The 20,179-nt window shown below is 42.6% G+C and overlaps 7 protein-coding genes across 7 annotated transcripts; 6 read left to right on the top strand and 1 right to left on the bottom strand.

The window, feature by feature from the left end:
* Positions 1-533: 533 nt before the first annotated feature.
* On the top strand, positions 534-1,604 carry PUMCH_002680 (uncharacterized protein; the record flags this gene model as incomplete). The annotated part of the gene is made up of 1 exon (XM_063021680.1): positions 534-1,604. The coding sequence occupies one exon, from the start codon at positions 534-536 to the stop codon at positions 1,602-1,604; it is 1,071 nt and encodes a 356-aa protein (XP_062877750.1).
* Positions 1,605-4,822: 3,218 nt separating this feature from the next.
* Positions 4,823-5,863, top strand: PUMCH_002679 (uncharacterized protein; the record flags this gene model as incomplete). Its single annotated transcript, XM_063021679.1, has 1 exon — positions 4,823-5,863. One exon carries the CDS (start codon positions 4,823-4,825, stop codon positions 5,861-5,863), a length of 1,041 nt encoding a protein of 346 aa, XP_062877749.1.
* A 1,169-nt stretch (positions 5,864-7,032) lies between these two features.
* Positions 7,033-8,028, top strand: PUMCH_002678 (uncharacterized protein; the record flags this gene model as incomplete). The annotated part of the gene is made up of 1 exon (XM_063021678.1): positions 7,033-8,028. The coding sequence occupies one exon, from the start codon at positions 7,033-7,035 to the stop codon at positions 8,026-8,028; it is 996 nt and encodes a 331-aa protein (XP_062877748.1).
* Positions 8,029-9,274: 1,246 nt separating this feature from the next.
* PUMCH_002677 (uncharacterized protein) lies at positions 9,275-10,270 on the top strand (the record flags this gene model as incomplete). The annotated part of the gene is made up of 1 exon (XM_063021677.1): positions 9,275-10,270. One exon carries the CDS (start codon positions 9,275-9,277, stop codon positions 10,268-10,270), a length of 996 nt encoding a protein of 331 aa, XP_062877747.1.
* A 1,249-nt stretch (positions 10,271-11,519) lies between these two features.
* Positions 11,520-12,491, top strand: PUMCH_002676 (uncharacterized protein; the record flags this gene model as incomplete). The annotated part of the gene is made up of 1 exon (XM_063021676.1): positions 11,520-12,491. The coding sequence occupies one exon, from the start codon at positions 11,520-11,522 to the stop codon at positions 12,489-12,491; it is 972 nt and encodes a 323-aa protein (XP_062877746.1).
* Positions 12,492-12,963: 472 nt separating this feature from the next.
* On the bottom strand, positions 12,964-13,506 carry PUMCH_002675 (uncharacterized protein; the record flags this gene model as incomplete). The annotated part of the gene is made up of 1 exon (XM_063021675.1): positions 12,964-13,506. One exon carries the CDS (start codon positions 13,504-13,506, stop codon positions 12,964-12,966), a length of 543 nt encoding a protein of 180 aa, XP_062877745.1.
* Positions 13,507-15,610: 2,104 nt separating this feature from the next.
* PUMCH_002674 (uncharacterized protein) lies at positions 15,611-20,134 on the top strand (the record flags this gene model as incomplete). The annotated part of the gene is made up of 1 exon (XM_063021674.1): positions 15,611-20,134. The coding sequence occupies one exon, from the start codon at positions 15,611-15,613 to the stop codon at positions 20,132-20,134; it is 4,524 nt and encodes a 1,507-aa protein (XP_062877744.1).
* Positions 20,135-20,179: the final 45 nt, after the last annotated feature.

Genomic DNA, 20,179 nt, shown 5'->3' with positions numbered 1-20,179 from the left:
AGACGAGACATGGGTAGACGTTCAATCGAGAGAGCAACTAGGAGAAAAGAATAATTGAGTGAAGAATAGAAAGGAAAAATGGGTATGAATAGAACGGGTAAGGATTCGGACTTGGAAATGGAAATGACTGATCTCAATCTTACGGTTATATAGATGTTGATGAACACCTCCAACACTGTATCAAGCAGCGCACCGAGTTTCGACACTACTGGTCAAATTGCTCACACACCGAGTCTAATAGATGCACTCAATTTTTTTTCTAAGTTTTCTTCAATTATCGGCCTCTCACTGTTCCGACCCTCACTCGTTCGATGTCATAAAAGGAATAGCGCTAAGAGCCAACAATTCCCGAAAATAAACCATATACTCCAATAGCCCAGTTGTCAAAAAATTATCGAACACTCACCCCACCAAGAAAAAGAAAAAATACGAATTCACTAAAGCTTACACTTTTGTTGCTAAACCAGCACCTACATATACAGCCTCACATAGTGTACCTGAATATTCTCGTACTACTCTAATAGTTCATAGAAATGACGTTTCTCGGCCTATTCGGCAACAAAAAGCTCGACTATGAGCAATTCGAGAAACAGCTCACCACCTTAAGCGGCGACATTGCAAAAACCCGCAACCAGCTAACGTTTTTGCAACGAAAACGCTCTTCAACTCGTTCTTCTACGATCCTATATCTATCGGTAATCTACGTAGTGATCGTGGCTTACAGATATAGGCTAGCGCTGGCAGGGCTTGGAATTCTCGCAGAGAACAAACTGGTGTGGCAACTTTTCATTGGGTGTCTGCTGCCGCGAGACTTGATGGTGGCCCTTTTGTCACCCATTGTGATCGCAGCAGCAGTCTATTTGATCGATACTTTATTCAGGTGGTGGATCCGAAGCAAGGAGCGGCTGTTGGGGAGCATGATGAAGAAACACCGTGAAAAGCTCGAGGAATTGAAGCTGGTGACCAACTTCAGCAAAACCAACCTGCTCTTGCAACGGTTTGACTCTGCGACAGCCACAGCTGCTGCGCCGGAAAAACAAAAGCTTGTGAGGGAACCTGGCCCGGGCGGCAAATCAAGACCCGAGGCTACGCGGCCTCAACCAGCAGCAGGTTTGCAACAACCATCGAATGGACCGCAGGTCCCCAATCACCAACAAAAACGGGCTCCATTGCTGGTCAATCCACAGCCCGTTGCTGCTCCTGCTACTGACGCAGGAAATGCATCGCCTGCTGGCTGGGCAGTTCCGGTCAAAAAGGGCATTCAGGACCGGTTGTTGGACCTAATCATCGGGTCGGAGCACAACGAAACGGTGGAAAGCCGATATGCGCTTATTTGCGCTCGATGCTATACACATAACGGCCTTGCGCCACCTGGCTGTACCGATCCATTTTCTATTGTGTACTTCTGCCGCAACTGTTCGTTCATGAACGGCAAGGTCGAGGCACTGGAGCAAAAAATAGAGAAGGCAATCAATGATACCACGGAGCTGCAGAAAAAGGATGAAGATGTCGAAAAAGCAGACAAAGAATCAGGAGTTGCTGAGGCGGTGGACCTGGAAAAGAGTTCGGACTCTGCTGAGGGTTCGGAGCTGACAAGCTCCTGAAAGTGATTTTGGGGAATCTAAATTCACAAGTTTCGTAATCGGGTAATGATTTGCGCTGCTCAAGCCAGCACAATTGCTATCTTACTTTAAGATTGAGATTCCTCTACATTTTTTGACGTCTTGAATAGTTAATGAGGCAAATCTCACATGAGGGATATCTTTAATCAATGAAGTGTAAGGCATCAATTATTTGTGGTCCTTTTTCAACTCATTAGATTGAGGTTTTTTGTTGTGTAGCCGGAATCCCAAACTTACCCACTGAAAAAAACGTGAAAGCTTCTTTACCAGATCACTACCGAACCACAACTCCATTCTAAAAATTAGAGGAATGTGTTGTCTGTTTAGTCTTCAACAACATTACCTTCCCACTCGAAAGATGTATACATGATTACCTCCTTTGGTCCTGATTCACGACGATGTCAGGCCCACCAACAAAAGCGGATGTGTTAGCTATTTGATTACGAAGAAAAGACGATTCTTTCTATTTTCTTTACTGTCGCATGGCCAAATAGGCGAAGCGAGGGGCAACCTCCATGGTCTGTCTCAGATCACCAAGCTTTGATGCGTAGGACCAGTATCTTGATAAACACTGTCCAAAAAAACTCTCACTTTTGTTGTATACATCAACAATCATATCGGAAGTTTCACGGACCAATGATGGCTAGACCGTGTGTCTCTGGGGAGGAGAATAATCTATGAACTTTGGATATACTGTAAAAGGAAGCTAATGTTTATTTTGTTGTTTGAACTGGTCATGGAACCTTCGCTCACTTTGCAAACGCTATCTCTGATCTCTTGATTCGTTCCCCGTTCGTTCGAGACTCTATTTTATTTTGTCGATTCACCAAGTACAGCGTTAATTTTATCCTATAAACTAGCATTGCTGAGCTGGCTATTTCATCCGCGGTTTGACCTCCGTTCTAAATCTCAATCCTCCACGATGGAACTTGCTCTATTTTCTTGGCCAAGAATGAATCTCCTCAGTACATTCGTGTACCCAGAAATCAATACCAGGTCTGGTCATACATTGTCCAACCTGCATATACACGTTTCAGGTTCAAAGGCAGAAGACCAACCTCCCATTCGCCAAAGACACTAGAACCATAAATACAAAGATGCTAAAACCAATACATACTAATATCCTGATCCAATAGATTTCCTCGAAACTTTTGGGAGTATTATACCAGAGAAAGAGAAACAAGGAGACAAAGGTTGTTATTGGAGCATAGTCGTGAATAATTAGTGGTATTGGAACAAATCTAGGAATCCCAAAGCTGCGCATAATGTGCAAGCTCCACCAGACACCTTGATACTCACGTTTGTAGAGTAAACTGAGTTGCGAGAGATTTTCACCAATACACACTTCTAAATCGCCAATGAGCAAATCAAAAGATGCTTCGGGCAGCTCTGGGAGCAGGCGAAACCGATTTTCCTTCCGTAAAATGTCCTTGAGATCGTTTTGTAAGACTTCAACTACACCAGCCCATCTCTCTGGTTCTAACCTCACCAGTGGATTTGAGCCGTTTTCATTGCATCCATCGATTTGATCATACACCACTCCCAGGTTCGATACTCATCGACTCTAGAGAAGATTTTTGTGGCAAGAACCTCTGTAGCCAACCTGTTGGTAGTCGAGTATTTACGCCCTCATAGCTCAATCAAACGCTTATTCGCTCTAAGACGAAATTCAAGCTGGAATTTCAAATAAAAATCTTCAATGGGGACTTCTGTCAACCGTTCAGATGAAAAAGGGTCTTCAAAGCCGTCACTTTCCTCTTGTTGTCTCAGGTCTGAACCAGAATGAGACTCGGAAATGTTCTGCCTTTCGAGATCAGGTGGGCTCTGACGAATACAAAATGAGAAGCAATTCGAAATACATTTGATCATTAAATTTTCGTTTTGTTACTCTAATTGGCGGTGTTGAGATGATCGCGTAAGAAGATGCTAGCGGCTGCAATTGATAGTTGTAAGCGCGCTGACAACACTGACTATACAAATTACATGACTTGAATTTTAACATCAACTATTAATACATCTTGTTCTATAGGCAATTACTGTTTATCGTTTGATCTTAAGTACAGGTTTCCGTATTGTTCTGTATCAACGAGCAGAATATTTAGACTCACTGAATCAGCGCGATTGAATCTAAGTCAAATCAAAAATGTCGACTAGAAAGCAATCTGACTATATAACCGGAAATCAAATTAGGATGAGGAAACAATTGTTGTTCGGTGATTGTACCAACAAGAGAAGCCTTACTACGAAATCCGGTGCTGGCAAGAAATCGCAGTAGTTAAAAAAGCTCCAATTGATCCTTTTCATCTTCTACCGTTTCAATGGTCTTCTCAATGGTATGGCATTTTTCATCAGACGTCTTGTTTCAACATTGAGCGGACAAAACTTGTTTCAACCCATTACCGAAGAGAAGACAATAACACATTTGAGACTTCTAGTCAAATAAGTTTATCGTTCTCTTTTTTAATTTCTGTGGTTGTTGTTGAGGTAAAATTGAATTGGGCATTTCCATAATACCATACACTTTCTCGTTTCTATAGGACAACTGGGTTTACGTTGATACCAAGGCACACTGCATCTTAGAATGAAACAGAATCATAGCTAGAACATCAAACTGTACATGTGTCTATTGAATGGGAGACACTTAGATTTCAAAGAGAAGGAGTATGCCATACTAATAACCTACGCGTAATTTTGTAAACACACGCAGCTTAAAACGAATTACTAGCGGAAGTACTTTACAAACGGGAAGACTCCCTTATTGATACGCGCTGCTCAAGACACCCACATCTCAAAAATATTTTGTTGCAGGTAGTTCTACACCTTCATCTCTTAGCTTGATTCTGTCCGCAAATCAATTCCCAACAAAAAGTCCCTCAAAACACCTCCTATTCGTGGGGGTCTAACTAACCAACTTCTCCTAAATAATATATGTATCCTATCATTTTGAAAGTTTTCGTGTATTATGCTTATTAGAACAGAGCATAATGTGAAGCACACCCTAAACCAAATGAATGATAGAAAGTAACATTCAATGCAAAGAGAAAGTATGCTAAATTTTAAATTGTTTAATATGTGTAGTCAATGCTCGCAGTGCACTTTCATGTCTGTTCTGCTTCTGCACTGCTTTCAATTGCAGCCCCTAGCATCTTCATACGCAATCGTCTCAGCACCGCCAATTAGAGTAACAAAACCAAAATTCAATGATTGAAAGCAACCCTCAGGGCCCACCAGAGGACGGATTGCAGAACATCCCCAGGCCTCGACTCGGTCCCGTATTGAGACAACAAGAGGAAAGTGACGGTTTTGATGATCCAAATTCATCCGAAAGATTGACCGAAGTCCCCATTGGCGAATTTTATCCTAGATTCCGAGATGAGATTGTTTTCATAGTGGAATCCCATTTGATTGAGCAGGAGAGACATTTGAAACCAACCACCATGCGTGCCTACAGAAAAGCCGCGGAGGGTCTTACCAAAAGAATCCTCACTGACATCGACGAGCATCGGATCTGGGAGGCCAAAATGATCGATGAGATGAATGATACGAAAAACGCCCGTCGTGCGCTGCTATGCCTGAGACCAGATAAATGGGATTATAAAGTTGACATATTGGAACTAAATCTCACAACCAATCTTCATATGGCAAACCGGATGAGCCAGTGTTCAGACTTGTCTGCAGAGTTATCCAACCTGCTCATTGAGAAAATAGACATATGTGTTGGTGAGCACCTCTCACAACTCAGATTACTCTACATGCGTGAGTTTCAGGGCGCCTGGTGGAAGTTTTACCGTATGATTGAATTTGGGTTTCCTCGATTGAGACAGACAGATTATGCCATCTTCCATGGCATTTGGTTTCTCATTGCTGGCTTCTTCCACGCCCTTTACTGGTTTGTCGCCCCTCTGTGGCTTGAGGAGGATGATATTAATTTCTTCACAGTGTTCTCCATGCTTGATATAATTGTTAATTGTCTTATGTTACCGTTTTCTAGTGGAAAGTTGGCCTTCTACCTTTGCTCATTTCGCCCCAGTGTGAAACCATTGTACGAGCATGCGACAAAAAGTATTGCGTGGGCTGAAGGGAACTGGCCATCTTCAAGATTTGGTTTTGAATTCACATGGTGCTTCTGGAAGAAGAGAAGTGATGGATTTGTTCCGCAGGTCGGACCATATACCGATGTTGAATACAAGGGAGGTAAGTATGTTTTGAAACAGAACCTTCTGCGAAGAGTGTCAGTTTAGAATACTGTCACCACAAGTTGAAAGGGATTCTGGATCATCTAAACGCGGGCTACATCGCATTGGTGGCTCTCGTTGGCTCTAGAGTAGTCAGTGGGTCCAGAAACGAAAAAAGAGAAAAAAAAGTCTCGCATATGAATGATCTACCTTCGAGCTATGTGTGGTGTTGCAAATGGTAATCTTTATCTCAAAAAGTTTCCTTCATGTTCAGAAATCATACACATCATACACATCCTTTTAATATTGTCGAACTAGACATAAAAGATTCGATCATTAATCCACTAATCTAATGACAAACCCAACGCATGATTTGATCCTAAACCTATCCAACTACAAGAAATTTCGAGTATTCTTTCACATGGTGCTCGAATCTGATTGTCTGCCAGCACATCAATCAGTCTATTTGATTTACTAATAACTCGGTACATTCCCTCTTTCTCTGTCCTTTTGAGTAATGGTAAAGAGAGGCACTCAAAGTAATTGAATTCTTCAGAATGTTGAATTTAGGATGATGGCTTATGTGCAACTGTGCCTCCTATCCATTGATACATCCGTACCTCCGCATAGAATTGAGTATGACAGCATTGTGTGCCGTACTAAATCATTGTTCATTCTAATAATAATACAAAAATCAATTAAGGAAACCGGCGATTTAGATGATGAGAGCTCTATGGTGTTTTTTATTTGTTCGCGGCTTGGCGATTGAAGGTTGTCACAACTTTTTTCCGTGCACAAAAGAAGCATTTAGGCTTCTCTTGTTGTATCGAACTACCAACTTTCAATTGCTCCGTCCAAATTCATCTCATCGAGACTCATCCCATCATCATCAATTCTGCTGGATAGATCTTGAGTAAATATTTTCGTTTGTTACATATATTTTATCGTTTTGATTTGATCAGTCTAAATGTTATGCTCGTTTAAACAGAACAAACTGGATATCAGTGCTTAAGAATGAACCAGACCGAGTAAAATTCGATGTGAATAAATTTCTGTAACATATGCAAGATTCTAAGTCGTATTGGTTCTGGAGAGGGTGTTCCTAGCGCGCCACTACGTTTGTATCGCCCTACACTACTTTAATTTGCAGCCACTACTACTTTCTCTTGAGACCGACCCTACACCACCAATCAGATATATCGAATAGAAGAACAATAAAATACATTTTCAAGAGAATGGGTGTCGTTCCTCGTCTGCGCTCACCAGATATTGAAATGCAGAGCACTCCCGAGTCTCAGTCTGGTTCAACCCTGAGAGTACAAGAAGGAAAAGATGCTTTCAATGATCCATATTCAGCTGAAAGGTTGACTAATGTGAACATCAACAATTGTGATTTAACTTTCCGGGCCAAAATCCGTCTGATAGTGGACAATCACTTCGAGTTGAGTGATTATTCAAAGTCAATCAAGCTGGCCCACAGGCTGGCTACAAGGGGCCTTGCAGCACAATTGTTCACTAGGTTCGATGAGCATCAAAAGTGGGAGGACTACATGATTAAATCGATGAATAAAATGAAACTTGGCCTTCGGATAGCTCCACCGCCAGAAAGTTGGGTGCGCGAGATTGACATCTTACATCATCATATCACCGACATATTACATGATGACAATCGCTATAGCTTATGTCCAGACTTGCATAACGAGTTCAGCGATCTGCTAACAAGAAAGCTAGATGCTTGTCTTCGTGAACACCTCTTGCAACTCAAGTTACTCTACACGCGTGAGTATCAAGGTGTATGGTGGAGGTTCTACCTTAAAAAAACATACGCGTTTCCTAAATTGGCCTCAGTACGACAAGCTGTTGTCAGTGGTCAGAATATTCCCGTCTTTGTTATCGTGTTTTGCTTCTTCTGGCTCATTTTTCCTAAACTAATTGAAGGAAACACAATACAGAAGACATTTGGATATATTTCTTTGTGCCTCTTTGTGATCGTGACTCTCTTGTCTTTTTCAACTGGACGGTCCGCCTTCTACCTTTGGTCATTTAGCTCCAGTGTAAAACCATTGTACGAGCGTGCGAAACCGAGTATTGTATGGGCCGAGGCCAACTGGACATCTTCAAAATTTGGTCCAGAAGACACATGGTGCTTCTGGAAGGATGGTGCTGATGGATTTGTTCCGCAGGTCGGACCATATACCGATGTTGAATACAGGGTAGGTAAGTATGTCTAGAAGCAGAACCTTCTGTAAAGGGTGTCAGTTTAGAATACTGTCACCAAAAGCCCAAAGGGAGTTTGGATCATCTAAACGTGGGCTACATCGCATTGGTGGCTTTCGTTGGCTTAAGAGTAGTCAATGGGTCCAAAAAAAAAAAGCAAAAAGTATCAGTCTTAAGTATGAATCAGGGTATTTATCATCGAATTCTCATATAGTTTAATGATTTCATCGTCAACATCGAATTTTAAGCTGAAAGTGGTTCTCTCTATGTGAAGAACAAATTCACACTGAACTTAGGACAGTAATGTTCCGAATACAACTTAACAAATATGATGGTGATTCCTCTCAGCGAAACCTGAATAGAAAATCTAACACATAATCTAGATCCTGGTTCTGAATCTTTTACTGTTACAAATGGTGCTTGATTTTGATATCATGAAAGCAAATTACATGCACATCAATCAGTCTAGTTGATTTACTAGCAGCTCGCTATATTTCCCCTTCTACTGTCCTTCTATGAAGTGGTAAAGAGAGGCATTTATAGTAATTGGATGCTTCAGAATGTGGAACTTCTGAAGAAACCTGCAGGTTCTGAGCGCCTGTGTCTCTTGGGCATTAATACATCCGTGCCTCTGCAGAAGAACAAACGAAAAGAGTGTGACAGTATTGTATACAGTATCCGTTCTTTGTCTACCCTAATAATAATTACAAAAATCGATGAAGAAAAGGATAGGTTTAGTTGAAGAGAGCATTTGAATGTATTGTAATTGCTCCCAGTTTGGTGATTGAGGATTTTTACAAGTTGTTTTCCGTGCACATATGAAATGTTCAGGCTTCTCTTGTTGAACCGAAACACCAACCAACAATTGCTCCATCAAACTCATCCCATCCTCGGCGGTCTTGCTGGATAGCTTTTGAGTATGCTTTTTCGTTAATTACGTAGATTTTATCGTTTTGATTTGATGATTCTGAATGTTATGCTCATTTGAACAGAGCAAAACAGATTTTTGTACTTAAGTATAGACCAGACCGAGTAAAATTTGATATAAATCTCTGTAACATTAGCAAAACTTTGAGTCTAGTTTTTTTGTGGTTTGTGTTCTTAGCGCGCCGCTACGCCTCTGTCGCCCCTTCGCTTGCAGCACTTACTCTCAATTGCAGCACTTACTCTCAATTGCAGCATTTACTCTCAATTGCAGCCACCACTATTTACTCTTGAGACCGACCCTACATCACCAATAAGACGTACCAAGTAGAGAGAATGGGTGTCGTTTCTCGTCAGCGCTCGCCAGACCTCGAGAAGCAAATCATTTCCGAGTCTCAATCTGGTTCAGTCCTGAAACTACAAGAGGCGAAGGATACATTTAATGATCCATATTCGTTTGAGAGGTTGACTGAAGTCCCCATTCAGTGGTTTTATACAGTTTTCCATTCAGAAATTCTTGGTATATTGGTTGACCATTCGAGGCTGTTCCAAGGTTTTTCAGGCTTTGACATTGATGAAAACTGTGCGGCTGCAAACGGTCTTGCCACAGAAATTCTCACTCAATTCGAGAAGCATCAAAACTGGGAGACTAGTATGATCAAATCGATGAATGAAATGAAAATCGGCTTGCGTTCGACCACATCGCCAAGACCATATAGATGGGTAGATGTTGTTGACAAACTACAAAATGACCTTGACCGCATTTTACGGAAGGAAAATCGGCTTGACCCAACTCCAGAGCTCTGTGACGCATTTTTCGATTTGCTCATTGGCGACTTCGAAGTCTGTATTCGTGAACATCTCTCGCAACTCAAATTACTCTACGAGCGAGAGTTTGAAGGTTTCTATTGGAAGTTGTACGTTAAGCGCCACTTTGGGATCTCTAGACTTGTTTCAGTGCCACAAGATATTCACGATTATGCTCCATTAATAATCTTTGTCGGCTCGCTCCTCTTACTCTGGTATAATACTCCCAAATATATCGAGGAAAAATGGTATTTCAAGATACCAGGATGCATTGGTTTAAGCATCGTTGCATTCATGGTTTTAATTTCTTTGATGGATGGGAAGATCGCTTTCTACCTTTGCTCATTTCGTCCCAGTGTGAGACCATTGTACGAGCATGCGACATCATGTATTGCGTGGGCCGACACCAACTGTCCATTTGCACTATTTGGCTCTGGATTGACATGGCGATTTTGGATGAAGAGACGTGAAGGTTATGTTCCGCGGACCGGACCATGTACCGATGTTGAAAACAAGGGAGGTTAGTATGTTTAGAATCGAAACCTTCTACGAAGAGGGCCAGCTTCAAATACCGAATCCACGAACCAAAAGAGAGCTCAGATCATCTAAGGCGGTCTACATACTCTGAGGCTGTGATGGGGAGCATGGATGGCTATCGTTGGCTTAAGAGTAGTCAACGGGTCCAGAAAAGAAAAATAGAAAAAAAAATATTAGTCTTAAGTATGAATCAAGGTATTTATTTTTGAATTCTCTTTTTTTTTGATGAATATATCGTCAGCATCGAACTAAAAGCTCCTAGTGGTTCTCTTCATGTGGAGAGCAAATTCACACTGGACTTCAGATACAAATGTTCATAAATCAGAACAAATTTTGTTATGATTCCTCTAGGTGAGACCTGAATAGGATATCCAACACATAATCTGGATCCTGGTTCTGAATCTTTTACTGTCACAAATGGTGCTCAAATCTCATGTCCTAGCTGTACATCAATCAGTCTATTCGACTGAATAGTTACTTGGTTCATTTTCCTCTTCCACTGTCCTTTGAGTATTGATAAAGAGAGAGATAATTTTGGTTATAGAATGCCTAGAAATGTGGAACATAGGTTGAAAACTATGCGTCATATACACCGTTGTCTCCTGCGCATTAATACATCCGTACCTCTGCAGAAGAACAAACGAAAAGAGTGTGACAGTATTGTATACAGTACCCGTTCTTTGTCTACCCTAATAATAATTACAAAAATCGATGAAGAAAAGGATAGGTTTAGTTGAGAAGAGCATTTGAATGTATTGTAATTGTTCCCAGTTTGGTGATTGAGGATTTTTACAAGTTGTTTTCCGTGCACATATGAAATGTTCAGGCTTCTCTTGTTGAACCGAAACACCAACCAACAATTGCTCCATCAAAACTCATCCCATCCTCGGCGGTCTTGCTGGATAGCTTTTTAGTAGATATTTAATGTACTTTATGAATCGTTTTTGTAATTTTATGAGCGTTTGGGCGAAATCCGTTGCTGCTGCAGAACAGAACGGAAAACAGTACTTAAGGTCGAACAAGACCGAGAATAATTCGATGTAAATAGTTCTTTGTAATATAAACAAAATTATCATTCATTTTAATTTTGTAGTTGGTGTTCCTAGCGCACCGCTACGTCTGTATCGCCCTTCATTACATTCATTTGCAGCCACTACTCTGAAGAGGACACACTACAACCTTCTCTTGAGACCCACCCTACACCACCAATCAGATAAATCAAATAGAAAACTCTAGGATGAGCCTCATTTCTAGGATCAGACGTCCTCGTCAGAAGCCATTAGATATCGAAATGCAGAACACCTCCGAGTTGCAATCTGATTCTGCCCTGAGACCACAAAAGAAAAAGGTTGATATTAATGATCCATCTTCACCTAGAAGGTTGACCGATGAACCCATTAAAGAGTTCTATACATGTTTCAAGAGTAGGATTAATGTAACAATGTCTAAGCATCTGACTGAGCTAAGTCGTATTCCAGGCATAGACACCAATGCCATAGAAGTGGCTGCAAATAGTTTTTCCACCGAAATTTGTACTAGAATCGATAAATACCAGACCTGGGAGGCTCTTATGATCAAATCAACGATCGAAATGAGAACTGGCTTAGGTGTACCATTTAGGCCAGAACCAAAGGATTGGACAACACAGCTCAATACCTTCGAAGACGACCTCAATCGCATCTTGCGGAGGAGAAATCGGTTCGGCCTGCTTACAATGCTGTCTGAAAGAATTTACGATCTGCTCATTGCAGAATTACAAAAGTGTACCAGTAAACATATCTCGCAACTCCGTTCGCTCTATCAACATGAGTATCAAGGTGCATGGTGGACCTGTTACATTATGAAAGAGTATGGAATTTCTAAAGTCGTTAGAGTACCATTGATCGTTCAAGATTATTCTCCGTTGGCAACCATATGCAGCTTGTTTACCTTCTTCTGGAAGATAACTCCTAAGCAGTTCGAGGAATATTTTTGGTTCAGAGTTTTAGGATGTATTGCTTTGAGCATCGTTGCATTTCTCGCTTTAGTGCCTTTGGCGAATGGAAGGTTGATGTTTCGCCTTTGGTCATTTCATTCCGAGGTGAGACCATTGTACGATTGTGCGATCCAATATCTTCCGGATTCCGATACAAATTGGCCATATCCACCATTCGGTTTTAGAATCACATTGTGCTTTTGGAGGACGGGTGGATTTCTTCCGCAGGTTTAGCCATTTGTTAGAGTTGAATGATGGCAGGTGTGTGTGTGTGTGTGTGTTTAGAAGCTGAACCTTCTACAAAGGGTGTCAGTTTCTTATACTGTCACCACAAGCCGAAATGGAGTTCAGATCATCTGAAAACGGTCAACGTCTTCGTAGGCTGTGATGAAAAGCAATGGTGGCTTTCGTTGGCTTAAGAGTAGTCAACGGGTCCAGAAAAGAAAAATAGAAAAAAAATATTAGTCTTAAGCATGAATCAAAGTAATTATATCATATAATTCATTTGACCTTGGTAATTTAAACACACCAAGCTATGTTCTCTCACTCTGTAAACTAACATCACACCATACCCAAAGAACAAATAATGGGACAGTAAAAACCTATGATTCTGGCATACAACGGCGCAGTGAATAAAAATTTGGTAGTCATTAATTTGATATGTAACAAATGGAACGTTCGCTCAGCACACAAACTACAGCACAACCTAAGACAACTCCATGATGGCGTTGACCATGTCACCCTTGTGCTTTCTCAAAGCAGCAGCAGCCTTACCTCTGGAGACCTGGGTCTGCTCCACAATGATGCCAATGTCGTTGGCGTCCAATCCGGTCTCGTCAACCTCACCGAGCTCCTCCTCAGCAGCGCCGCCGTTCAAAGCAGCCTTCTCCAAGTCAGCAGTAATAGACTCAGGGCTCTTGTCCTCAGCAGAAGCACCCTCAGCGGCAGCAGCAGCAGCACCAGAAGCAGAAGCCTCTTGAGCAGCCTGTTGGGCAGCCTGAGCCTCAGCGAGTCTCTGGTTCATGTCGTCAACCTTGGCCTCACCGAACACAACGTAAGTGCCAGCTGGCGACTTGTACACATCTGGCTCGTTGATGGCGTAGATGATGTTACCTCTTTGCTTGAAGGTGACTCTGGAAATACCCTTGATTTGCTTCAAGCCGAGCTTCTTGATCAAGTCTCTGGCCTTCTTCTCGTTCTTGGAGATGACGTTGACGTCGGCGCCTTGGGGGATTTCTTCGATGGACATTTTTGGTTGATTGGGTTTTGTTGGAAGAAAAAGAGTATGTTGGGGGGTGGAAAATTCGCGGAGGGATTGCGGAGCGTCGGAGAATTTTCAGTGCTGCATCTTGTCATTGGTGGATCTGGAATTGGAAATGAGGGAAAATTCTCATTTTTTTTGTTGAATAGGATTGATATGAGAATTGGATTGGGTTTCGGAGGGATTTCTGATTGGTTTTCTTGATTGGTTTTTGTGTTTAGAAGTTGGCAAGTCTTTGATCTGATGGGTTGCACAGTAGTAGATACAAATTGCGCTGTGATGAATGATAATTGTTTGAGCTTGACATTCCGTATGTGTCAATTATGACTCTTTTTCTGGAATTTTTTTTCTTTCGCTTTCAAGGTCAAGTGGTGTGCTTGTTCGTTCATACAGTGTGGCTGAAGATTGGAGTTGTTGGTGTTAATAAGCCATGCGGATTAGATGGCCCCATTGGATTAGATGAGCTGAAGGTTTACAATTTTAGTCGAAATTTACGTTTGGGAGTATGATTTTCGAGCAGTTCTGGCAATTGTATCATGGCCCTATACCACGAAAATGTAATGATGGTATCCACGTTGGAGGAGCGCAATGAACAAACAATACCTTATTCTATTGTGATTGATTTTTTAAAGATAGAGTATCAACTCCATAGATCCAGAATACCTGAAAACTGGAGAGAATAACTATACCTCTATTACGTCGCAGAACACAACTGCTATGAAATATGTACTCTGAGACACCCTCGACCTGGGGATTTTCCGTCACAATTAAATCGAAATGAATTTTGTTTTATGGATTGTATAGTGCGAAGTGCCGAAGCATGTTAAGAGACATACACATACTACTGTGCACATGTTACCTATCATACGCACATGTAAAAGAAGGAATGAAGAGAATACTCTTTAGTAAGTGTAACGAGACTCTCGAAATAGCCCAGTGAAGCTTCAAATTACAAAAATACAGACTCGAGGATGCTAGTGTCTCACTGCAAATGGGAGAGTTGACTAGTATACGCGCATCAGACTCACAGTGCAAATTGAATAGAAATCTGCAATTCACTCTGGTGGAAATTTCAGTCGTTCCTCCAAGGTATGTAGATGAAAGCCTCTCAAAGTTGAACAATGTGTAATTGAAGAAGTTACACCAAGGTACAGCATTCTCTCAAGAGTTTGAAGTAGAATTTTACAACAACGCTATATTGAAGTAATGCATGTAATCAATGCGGCGTAGCATTATGAGTGTGGTAGTGTAGGATAGTAATGGGAGTGCAAATGTGTGGTTGTTAGTCATACACTGTAACAGCAGCGTAGAGCACCATAAACAAGACCGCCAAGATATACCACAATTGGTTCAAATATCTAGACCAGTTTCGCCCAATTCAACAACCGAAATTGCAAAGATTTATCAAAATAAACCCTCAATTTCACTCTCAATCCCAAAACAAAGCCCACTGCCAAGTACCCACACACTCTTATTTACAGATAGTACCAAAGTCAAGTAAAAAAGCCCACTGAATATTCTCACCATTACTTAAACCAAAATCTCCATTTCACCCAATTCAGAGCTATTTCCGTTTCGACTGCACATTCACCACCCAAACCCTTCTGAGCTTCCATCAGGTACATATTCGCATACTTGCAGTCTTCTACATGTAGAATACATCCGCTCCGCAGATTCCGTCTATCCATCCCTCGCCGCCGGAAATACCTCAACGAACAAAAATTTTAAGCTTCTTCCAAAGAACCAAACAAATGGAAGAAGAGCCGTTTATTTTTAGTTGCCCCTTTGCTTCTAACGCTTCCCCAAGAAATCCATACGGACTTACCGTCTGTTCAACTGGGCCGATTCGTAAATACCGTGCGGCGCATACAGTCCCGTCCGGCAGGGCCCACAACCCAATTTGGCAGTAGTATATAGCTTGCAGCGGGCTTTGTAATCGCAACCGCTTGCCTGCAGTACCACAGCTATTACTTCCGAACCCGACCTTTCATTCCACCAGTACTACTATTTCGCATCACCTAGTGTCTATCAGCCATCTGGAGAGATTCCGTTTTTCCTAGAAGTGGCCAATCACATCCCAGCATTTCAGCACATGGCTCATAACCAACACGCTCCATCGCTGCTGACGATGTCGGAGCCGGGCTCCGATGAGATCAAGCCGGAACTCATTATGGAGCAGGCCGGAAACGTTCAAAAGATGGAAACGAAACATGACTATGCATCAGAAGATGCCCCCTCCGCTCGTCCGACGGTCCATGATCTCTACAAAACTCCTCCGAAGACAATGCGTGACCGCTTCGAGCTTTTTTTGTTCAAGAAGGGTTTGGGAGAGGTGCCCACGTACTTGGCCGAGCTAAACAGCCGAATTCCTCGTGAGGTGTTCGTCAACTACGAGTTGCCGCCCCGCGTGGCGCTGGCCGGTAAGCCGGCCGTGAAGTTCCCTTCCAATAAGATCCGTACTACCAAGTATACTCCGCTCCTGTTTCTTCCCAAGAACTTGTATCTCCAGTTCGGAAAGGTGGCCAATGCGTACTTCTTGGTGCTTGTGATTTTGGGTGCGTTCACCGTGTTCGGTGTGGCCAGTCCTGGTCTTGCGGCAGTTCCGTTGATTGTCATTGTCGTCATCACCGCTGCAAAGGATGCATTCGAAGATTACCAGCGTGGGCTGTCTGACCTGGAGTTGAACAACACCGCGACTCATCTTTTGGTGGGTTTGCACAACGTCAATGTAGAGGTGGATGATATTGGCTCCTGGCGTATGTTCAAGAAGAGCTGTACTCGTGGAACCCGTAGAGCTTTCCGCGGAATCAAAAAGGCTGTTGCATTTACGTTCGGCCATCGTAAAATGAAGGAGCAGCTACGCCAAGAGCAGGAGGCCGAGAAGGCCCATGCTTTGCACAGAGTATCCACTATAGTGTCTGACTACTCATACACTGACCCAGTCGCTGGTGCTACTGCCGCTGGGAGACCATCAACGAGTTCACGTAATCCTCGTAAGTCTCATCACCTGGCTAGAGCAGCTACCACCAAAGTCGTCCCTGACTGTATCCTTAATCCACCTCTTCAGCAGAAGTATATCGAAAGTGGGGGTGATGACACTCACTTTAAGCTGCGAAGATGGAAGGATGTCAGTGTCGGTGACATTATCCGTGTGCGCGCCAACGAGGAGGTTCCTGCGGATATTGTGGTCCTCTCTGCCTCTGACTCCGAGGGTAACTGTTTCATCGAAACTAAGAACTTGGATGGTGAGACAAACTTGAAAACGAAAAGCAGTTTGGCATGTGGAAGCTCGTTACAGCGCTCTCGTGATTTACACAACACTAAGTTCTGGATTGAGTGTGATGGACCAAACCCTCACCTTTACCGATTCAAGGGAACCATTCACTACGAGAACTACAGCGCCGATGGTAGACTACTTAATAATGACGAGATGGAAGCCATTACAAATGACAACGTCTTGCTTAGAGGCTGTACTTTGAGAAATACAAAATGGATTATTGGTGTTGCCATCTACACAGGTCTTGAGTCCAAAATCATGCTAAATGGTGGCTATTCCCCCGTTAAGATCTCCAAAATCTCGCGGGAGTTGAACTTGTCTGTCATCATTAACTTCATTGTCCTTTTCATTTTGTGTTTCGTTTCTGGTCTTATCAATGGTCTATTTTACAATGAAACAGACACTTCGCGAATCTATTTCGAATTCGAAGCATACGCTCCTACTTCTGCCGGAAACGGTGTCTTGGCCTTTTTTGTTGCACTTATCATTTATCAGTCCTTGGTGCCCATTTCATTGTACATATCCATCGAGATCATCAAATCCTGTCAAGCCTTTTTCATTTACGCCGACGTCAAAATGTTTTACGAAAAACTCAATTTTCCGTGCACGCCCAAATCCTGGAGTATTTCAGATGACTTGGGCCAGGTCGAATATATATTCAGTGACAAAACGGGAACTCTTACTCAGAACATTATGGAGTTCAAAAAATGTACCATCAATGGTAAGTCTTACGGATTAGCTTATACCGAAGCCAAACAGGGTATGGACAAAAGAGAAGGTATCGATGTGCTCAAGGAGACCGAGCGCTGGAACAGATTGCTTGCCCAAGATAGAACGGAAATGGTTAACAATCTTCAATCTTTCGTGAAAAACGATCAATTCCGTGAATCTGCGTTGACTTTTATTTCGGACGAGTATGTGAAGGATACATTGGTGCCACACAGTAAGATTACAGACCAGAAAGCAGCAAATGAAGATTTCATGCTTGCTTTGGCGCTTTGCCATACCGTAATGACCGAGAAAAACAAAGAAGACAAATCTTTGAATGACTTTAAAGCAGAATCGCCGGATGAGGAGGCCTTGGTTTCTGTTGCAAGAGATTTGGGAATTGTATTCAAAAGCAGATTCCGTAAATCGGTTGACATTGAAGTTTATGGCCAAAGCAGGAGCTATGAACTTCTCCACATCATTCCATTCACGTCTTCACGTAAGCGTATGTCTTGCATTTTGAAAGGTAAAGATGGCAAGGTAATGTTATACTGTAAAGGTGCCGACAACGTCATTTTCAAGCGCCTTACGGCAGACCTGAATGAGGAGATGTTGTCAAAAACCGCATTGCATCTCGAAGATTTTGCCAACGAGGGTTTGCGTACTTTATGTATTGCTCAAAAAGAGGTCGACGAAGAGCATCTCGATGGTTGGATCAAAAGATTTAAAGCCATTAACAATTCTTTGGATGATGACAAAGAAGAGCGCATTGATGTGTTGAACGAAGAATTGGAGCGTGATTTGACCTTGCTCGGTGGAACCGCCATTGAGGACCGTTTGCAAGAAAAGGTTCCGGAGTCTATCTCTATTTTGAGTGACGCAGGTATCAAATTGTGGGTTCTCACCGGTGATAGAATTGAGACTGCCATCAACATTGGATTTTCGTGTAACTTGTTGAGTAATGAGATGAAGCTTCTTGTGGTTCGGCCAGAAGACGGTGTGCTGGATGCTAGCTACATCGACAGGCTCATCACCGAGTATTTGCAAGAATATTTCAATATTAATGTTGAAACCGAAGATCAAGTGCAACATGAACTTCAAATCGCTCGTGCTGACCACTCAGTCCCTACTTCCAGTACTGCCTTGATTGTTGACGGTGCCGCACTCTCACTCATTTTCCAAAAGAACACTACTTTGAAACACAAGTTTCTTCTTTTGGGTAAACAGTGTAAATCCGTGCTTTGCTGCCGTGTGTCTCCCGCTCAAAAAGCTGATGTTGTGTCTGTGGTTAAGAACAGTCTTAATGTGATGACCTTAGCTATTGGAGATGGTGCCAACGATGTTGCCATGATCCAAGCTGCCAACGTCGGTGTGGGTATCGCTGGTGAAGAGGGTAGACAGGCTGTCATGTCGTCAGATTATGGTGTGGGACAATTCCGTTTCCTCACCCGTTTATTGTTAGTTCATGGAAGATGGTCATACAAAAGACTTGCTGAGATGGTGCCATCTTTCTTCTACAAGAACGTGGTGTTTACCTTCACTTGTTTTTGGTACGGTATCTACAATAACTTCGACGGCTCGTATCTCTACGAGTACACCTATTTGATGTTCTATAACTTGGCATTCACCTCTCTTCCAGTTATCATTTTGGGAGTATTCGACCAGGATGTTTCCGATTCAGTGTCCATGGTGGTGCCTCAGCTATACCGTGCTGGTATTCTAGGTGAAGAGTGGTCCCAATACAAATTTGTGTGGTACATGTTTGATGGATTATATCAATCTGTCGTTGCATACTTTTTCCCCTACTTGATGTTCTACGTCACTTTCCAAAACCAACAGGGCCTTGGTGTGGACCACCGTTTCTGGATAGGTGTGTTGGTTTGTACCATTTCCGCCACATCATGTAACATCTACATTCTTTTGCAGCAGTATAGATGGGATTGGCTCTCATTGTTGATTAATGCCATCTCGATTTTGCTTGTCTACTTCTGGACCGGAATCTGGTCCTCGAGACCCTGGGCCAGTGAATTCTACAAAGTGGGCGCCGATCTCTACGGAACACTTGGATTCTGGGCTTGCATGTTTGTGGCAGTTTTGGTGTGTTTACTCCCCCGGTTTATTTTTGATTTCTCCGTTAGATACTTCAGTCCAAAGGATATCGATATTGTCCGTGAGCAAGTTCTCGCAGGTAAGTTCCGCGACTTGCCATTAGGCTTTGACCCTACCAACACAGCAGATATCGAGAAGCAGCGTCTTCTCGAAAGACTTAACGATGGAGACACTGAATTGTTGCACAAGCTCGAGGAAGTTGTTGAAGGAGACAATGTCTCCCGCCGCAGTGCCGACTCCACGAAATTCTCTAAGGCCATGAAGTCCGTGAAGAGAAAGATGACTGTTTCCAGCAGACCCAGAAAGAACACTGTGGAGAGTCAGACAAGATACAACCAGCAACTCTTAAGTAAGCCTTTGAACTTGAGCCAGTTGCGGATGGAAATGATCAAGAGAGGCGAGTACAAGACCGCTGGACGCAACTCGCTTGACCGTATCTCTACCACGCACGGCGTTCCAGGTTTGACCAAGGCTGAAACCTTGCTTTCCTACCATCCAAGAAATAGCATCACCTTTGAGTAATCCCCAACTCGATTTTTGTTTCTGCATAGACACCAAAAAGAGGTG

This window comes from Australozyma saopauloensis, chromosome 3, assembly GCF_035610405.1.
Source record: "Australozyma saopauloensis chromosome 3, complete sequence".
NCBI lineage: Eukaryota > Fungi > Ascomycota > Pichiomycetes > Serinales > Metschnikowiaceae > Australozyma > Australozyma saopauloensis.
Note: the sequence above shows the minus strand (reverse complement) of the source record. Positions and strands in the feature narration are given on the sequence as shown.